The 6,422-nt window shown below is 42.9% G+C and overlaps 1 protein-coding gene across 1 annotated transcript in view; it reads left to right on the forward strand.

The window, feature by feature from the left end:
* The window catches only part of MAP3K9 (mitogen-activated protein kinase kinase kinase 9), a 103,874-nt gene extending 100,670 nt beyond the window's left edge, over positions 1 to 3,204 (forward strand). The window contains 2 exon segments of the mRNA XM_006025196.2: positions 2,648 to 2,829; positions 2,831 to 3,204. Of these exon segments, the coding sequence (XP_006025258.2) occupies positions 2,648 to 2,829; positions 2,831 to 3,145 (497 nt within the window). The 3' untranslated portion in view covers positions 3,146 to 3,204.
* The last annotated feature ends 3,218 nt before the right edge of the window (positions 3,205 to 6,422 follow it).

The raw sequence follows: 6,422 nt of genomic DNA on the forward strand, positions 1-6,422 counted from the left end.
CCCTGCAGGGGAAGGAGGCATGGCCCAGCCCTAACCCCAACCCAGCCCCACAGGGAGGGAAGGGATGTGGCCCAGTCCTGTTGGGGAAGGGGTGTGTGACCAGGCCCTAACTGGCCCTGCAAGGGAAGTGGCATGGCTAGGCCCCAACAGGAGGAAAGAAGGCATGTCCAGGATCCAACCCAGTCCCGCAGGGGGAAGGGAGCATGGCCCAGGCCCAACAGGAGGGAAGAGGGCATGGCTTGGCCCTTCAAGGAAGGGGGCATGGTCAGGCCCCAACCCAGCCCCACAAGGAGGGAAGGGGGGGCATGGGCGGGCCCTGATCCAAAAGCGGGGACCATGGCCCAGCCCCATGGGGGAAGGAGGCGTAGTGTGACTCTGACCTGTCATGCAGGTATTGAGGTTTGGGGATTTGGCAGGGGATAGGGTGGCCATAATAATAGACACCACTCCCCCGCTGCCAAATATTTGGACCTATGGGGAGCCCTGCAGGCTGGATGCAGTAACTTTGTGGGCCACAAGTTGAACATCCCTAGTCTAGAATCCAAAGAAGAACAGGCCTGAAGCTGTTTCTGAAATGTGCCAGTTCCACTTCTATATCTTCATTGGTCAGAAGGATCATACTGAGCATTGCAAGATTTTCTGTTCCTCCAGTCCGTCATTGGGACAGAGCCTCCACAACATACCCAAAATATCAGTTCATGAAGAAAGACTAGGATTGAGAGTTGTACTGTGATTTGATGACTGATAACTCAATCTTATGCTGGGGCAAAATGAATACATCTATAACATAGCACTCCATGCCAGTGTAGCTTACAGAAATCCAGTATGCAGTTGCCCCTGGAAGAATTCAAAGGTGAAATTAGACTTTGTGGGCACTTTTACATGTGCTCCAACACATTTTGATTAGAATGTCCTAATCACCTGTATAGGTGTCCTGTGTTTGCAATTTTACTCCTAATCAGAATGCTCAAGCATGCTGCAGTGTTCCTGCATTTCAGAATGGTGGTGGGGGCACTTTAACTGCAGCTCATTGAATAAGCTTTAGTTATAGCACCCCCACCACCATTTTGAAAGGCGGAGTGCTAAATACATGAGACACTGCGGGCATTTTAATTAGAGCAGCTCCTGAGAGCTGCTCTAATTCAAACATCCCACTTCCTACGCCGGAGCATGTGTATAGGTGCCCTGTGTTTCCATTTTTACTCTAGGGTAACCCTTGACTCTATGCAAAAAGGCATTTTTACCGTTTCTGCCATCTAGTGGTCAGGTTTTGTAATAGTGCCTACTGAAGTGGGTATCTGGGATTGCTGTTGGCTTCTCTACACAGAATGCTGGACTACAAAACTGCTATAAGTTATACACCAGTTCATGTGTTGAGGCTAAGCCCTAAGTTTTTCCTGTGCAGATAGGTTAAGGGTCTGGCAGTGTGTAGTTTTTGTTTTGTTTTTTCTGTTGAACTATGGTCAGTAATGATTCATGGGTTATTGCAATCATTCATGTTCATAAAACCAGTCCTTGTGGAAAATTAAAAGTTAAATTGAAAAAGAAGACTCAGATAGAGAAGCATGTGTGGATGTGGAATTTTTTAATTTCTGAGATTTTAACGAATAGTGAAGTAGTTTTGGAAGGAAAAGTGTTGACTAAGGTATTGAAAGGGTTTATCAGTTAATATTAGGATACATAAGCTCCTTCTAATGCATGTGAGACACCCAGTATGGTGCCTGCCTCTCTTGAGGTGATACAAGCTATTTAAAGGGAAGAGAAGCCACTTGGAAGGATTCTGGGTGTACCCCACCACATCTGTGAGATGATGGCTGCATCCTCATTGCCCATCTCCTTGTGTTGAACTACCCTAAATGGATCCAACACTTATCAAATGATGTGTAACAGCATTTAGGTCTGCTGTTCCTATCCCTCCTTCCTTTTCAGTTGTAGGTCATCACACTATAGATTCTGAAACCGAAGTCTCTGTCCATCATCACATCTGTCTAGACAACAGAAACACACATTGGCCGCTGCCCTTCAGAAATGTGGATTGGGGACTGGAGAGAAGAATGACTGCAGACACTGTGAAGGGGAGCTTCTTCTAGCCTGTACTGCACATTTTTGTACAAAGACATGTCAAACTATAACATTTCTCTTCATTTGGTACACTGATAGGAGTATGCATTACCAGTTGGGCACCCTGTCTTTAAAAATCCTGCAACATTTTTTAACGTTTTGGATTAGCTAGTTGAAGGACTCCATTTACTGATAAATAAAATCTGTTTTGGGATGCTTGGCTATATACAACATCTGTATGATGAGAGATTACATTTATTATAATCTGTAGAGAAACTGTAGAGTGAAACAGCCAAAAATCCGGAAATGACAGAGATTACTCCCTTAACCTTTGTGTTCTGCTCATAACCTGGCAGTGAAGCAAATGCATCTCATTAACTGTTGCAAGCTGTACAGGAGACTGATCCCTCATTTCAAAATAATACAGTGTTAAAGCTTAAAGCTCAGTGGATTCCGAATTCTGAGTGCAAACCTTCTGTTTTTAGGTATTCATTTACTTTCTACATACAGTAAAATCAGATGAGTTGGAGTCATTTATTTGCTGCAGCTAATTCATGTTTCTGCTGTCTTTCTCTCTTTTGGATAGGAGTATTAAAAACCCCCAGTCCAAGCCGAGATCGTAATGAGGTCCCCCGTCTGCCAGACCCCAACCTTGTCTTTCCTCCAACCCCAAGACGCTGGAATGCACAGCAGGACTCTACGCTGGAAAGACCCAAGACTTTGGAGTTCCTGCCCAGGCCACGTCCTTCAGCCAATCGGCAGCGGCTTTTTTTCTCCTGGTGTTCCCCCGGGGTGGTTGGTCCCCCCCAGCCATACCAGGGGTGAATCCTCTGCCAATAGTTCAAGTACTGACACCCCAAGCAATCTGGACTCCTGTTTTGCCAGTAGTAGCAGCACTGTAGAGGAAAGGCCAGGACTTCCTGCTCTGCTTCCTTTCCAGGTGGGTCTTTCTGTAGAGGAGCGAACACTGTTGGACATAGATGCTGAGGGGCAGAGCCAGGACAGCACTATTCCGCTATGCAGAGGTGAACTTGACACACGTAACACTGCAGCATATGAACTCAAACAAGAGTTCTGGTCTTAGCATGAAATCCATTAGGGGGCGGTAAGCCCCTTCAGTTTCAATTCTACTTTTTGCACTGAGAATGCACTTTGAAGACAGATGAAGTGGAGGGATGCTACTGAGATCATATCATGGTGCTGCCTCTACTGAAAATGTGTTGTCTCGTTGCCTGATTTATGTCTGAAGTTCAATGTAACTTGGCAACTCAAAGCTGCTGACTTTTGCTGTGGGGTTTTTCTGTAGTCTTCCTTGTTTTTTGTTGCAGTTTGAAACTGCAGTAAGCAAAAATTATCCTATCAAAGTCTTTGTTTATTGTCCATGTAGAACTTGATACATGCAGTATATCAGAACCCCACTATGAACTGGTATTTTGAAAACCCAAGTGTTACACCACAGCAGACACCAATGTTTGATGTTTTCCCCAGGCTCGCCAGGAGGGACAAATGGCAAATATTTGGAGAGGTCAGCTTCACTGAAACTTATTCTTACTGCTGGGTTGCTCTAGGAATCACCACTCCCCTGCTGCAGAACCACAAGTACCTGAGCACAGGCCTTGTGCACTCACAGGCATTGATTCATGCAGACAGATACAAGATGCACCCCTGCTTTGATAGCAGTGAAGAGGGTATGGCATGGTTGATTGTCCCCACTTTCTTATTGTGTAAGATTTAGTTCCAGAGACCTCCATCTTTCTCCATATCCAAGGTTCATATTCAAGCTCTGCCCCAACCTGGGAAGAGTGCTGAAGGACTTTCCTTCTCAAGCTGTGCTGGGTTGCAGAAACAAGTTGTTGTATCTGTTGCCTTGCACCTTCCTCCCTAGCCCTTTTTTAATTTTCTCCTGTTTTACAAGGGAGTGGCCCCATGGTTCAATACCCCACACTGTTCTGAAACACGGTTTGACCTTTATTTAGAGCATGTGTAAATTGAAGGTAACGTTGTCTAATGGTTGGATCATAGCAATGGCAATTGGAACTTCTAGGTTCTGTTTTAGTTCTGCCACTGCCTCACCATGTGACCTTGGGCAAATTGTTTAACCTGTCCTTGCCTAGTTTTCCCCATTTTTAAGTAACACTGATTAATACCTACCTCACAGGCTGGAGGTTGAGGCATTTATGATGTATACATAGTAGTTTGAGTACTTGGGTGGAAGGCACTATGACTACTGGGGATTATAAATCATAAAACATTTATTGCTGTTAAATGTCTAAGAAGACTTCTAGCTTCATAGTAATAGAAACCCCTATCCTGGAGTAGATCACAAAACTAAGGTGCATCTATGTTTGCAATTTTCTTTATCCTTAGTGTATAAGGGACAAAAGTTATTTTTTACCACCACTTCACAAACACTTGCTAGTAGCAAAACTGCTTGCTCCTGTCTGTCATTGCATGCTCCATTGTTAACATCAGTGCTCCTGCCCCCATTGCTGCTACTTGGTAAATAGTTTGCAAGGATAGACAAGACCTTAGAGTTTAGGGATAAGGTATTTATTTAAGAAAAGGAACTCTGAAATTCTGGCACTTAATGTCTTTAATGGGTACAGACTGACCTTTCCAGTTTTGCAAGCATTCCTTCTGCCTCATCTCAACTCATCTCTGTCCATCTTTGTTTTTTTGTTTTAGAGGTAAAAAAAAAAACAACATATAATTAATTTTAGTTGCTGTGTAGAAACAAACTGAAGGTTTCTAATAGGAAGTTTTGCAAAAAGGGTAGTGACTGGAGGTTAAAATGATCCATTTTGTGATCTATCCTGAAGAAGTTATATCTATCAGAATAGGATGAGTTGTCCTCCTGAAATGTAATACCAGTCATTTAAAAAGTTGCACAGCAAAAAGTCTAGAAAGGAACATTGTCCACAAAATCATCTATGTTGCTATCCAGGTAGATGATATAATGGGATATTGCATTTCTTAGCTATTGGCTCAACTCAGCCCAGGTTTGTAGAGAGAAAGTTATTCCAGCTGATAATTGACTGGCCTTTGTGAAGTGAGCTAAAGAGTCATTGTCCAATACTTAGTAAGCCGAAGTCTATAAATACATAGAAAACACTAGTTAATTTATTCTAATATATTTTAATGTATTGCATTGCCTCGTTATGGTGGCTAGAGTTTGAATGGGCCATGGAGAGGGAACTTCCTGTACCCCAGAAGGTAATTGCTCCTTGGTGAAGGTGGTGTGCAGTTTTCTTGTAATCAGAGGTAGCCAGCACTCTCAATAGGGCATCTGTAATTAGCACTAACTGTATGATTTTCCAGAAAAAGGAGTTGGGAAGGATAGATGAAGGTGCATCAAGGATCAAATCAAATGTCTTCACCCTGGAGAGTCATTTTTAACATGCTGCCACAGTGAATGCCTCATCCTGACAATGCTAGTAAGTCAAGAATGTAATCTTCAGGGCTCGCTGTCACTGGAGTCAGTGGGCATAGTTCAAGCCTGAAGGCCACAAGAAAAGGTATCTTATTTAAGCCAAGGTCCTAACTTTGTTCCCGTTCCCTAATCTTTTCATATCCCTCTCTCTCTCATTCTCAATTAATTTCTTTCTTCTGCTAATCTGCTGTTTCTCCCACTTGCTAGTAGCTGGGATGCCCCAGATCTCCAGGGTGTGCTTCACTGCCATTCATTAGATGCTAAAATACTGAAAGCCAGCTGGAAGAGCACTAATCCCCATTGATATTTCTGATCATGGTTTTCTGCATTTTGCAGAGTGAGTTTGTTCTCAGTATTAAAAGTAGCAGAGTAGTACTGTATCACTGTAATAGTGTTGTTGAAGACTGGGAGAGAGAGGCAGTGCAATATCTTTATAGAAAACTGCTGTTCTTATAATACATTAGTTCTTTGGTATTCGAGTAACACACATGCTGTGGGCAAAGCAAAGGAGGGGAAAGACCACAATTAATTTCCCCTCAGCCATAAAGGAAATGATGCCAAAAGACTGGAGTAAAAAGTGTTCAGGTATAAAATGTTATGGGGTCCAGGAAGGAGAAAAGGAAAATTTTGATATTTCCTATAACAACAGTGAGTGCTGCAAAGAATGTTTCCAAGAATCTCCCCCCTGTTTTTTTTAATTGCCGTGTAGGAATTGATTGACATTTTCAAAGCATCCTCTGTGTTTTGTTTTGTTTTTGTCAATCTCATGCACTTTTTCTCTTTCCTTACACACACTCACTATTTTATTGCATTATAATATATGAAATTGGAGATGTGGGTTGCTGAATTAAGAATTGGAAGAACTCCATCACCCTGTTGTATTGCCCTGAAGTTTTTTTTTTGTCCCTTATTCAGGTTGGTCATTCCCTAC

The sequence above is a fragment of the Alligator sinensis genome, unplaced genomic scaffold (genome assembly GCF_000455745.1).
Source record: "Alligator sinensis unplaced genomic scaffold, ASM45574v1 scaffold768_3, whole genome shotgun sequence".
In the NCBI taxonomy this organism is placed as follows: Eukaryota; Metazoa; Chordata; order Crocodylia; family Alligatoridae; genus Alligator; species Alligator sinensis.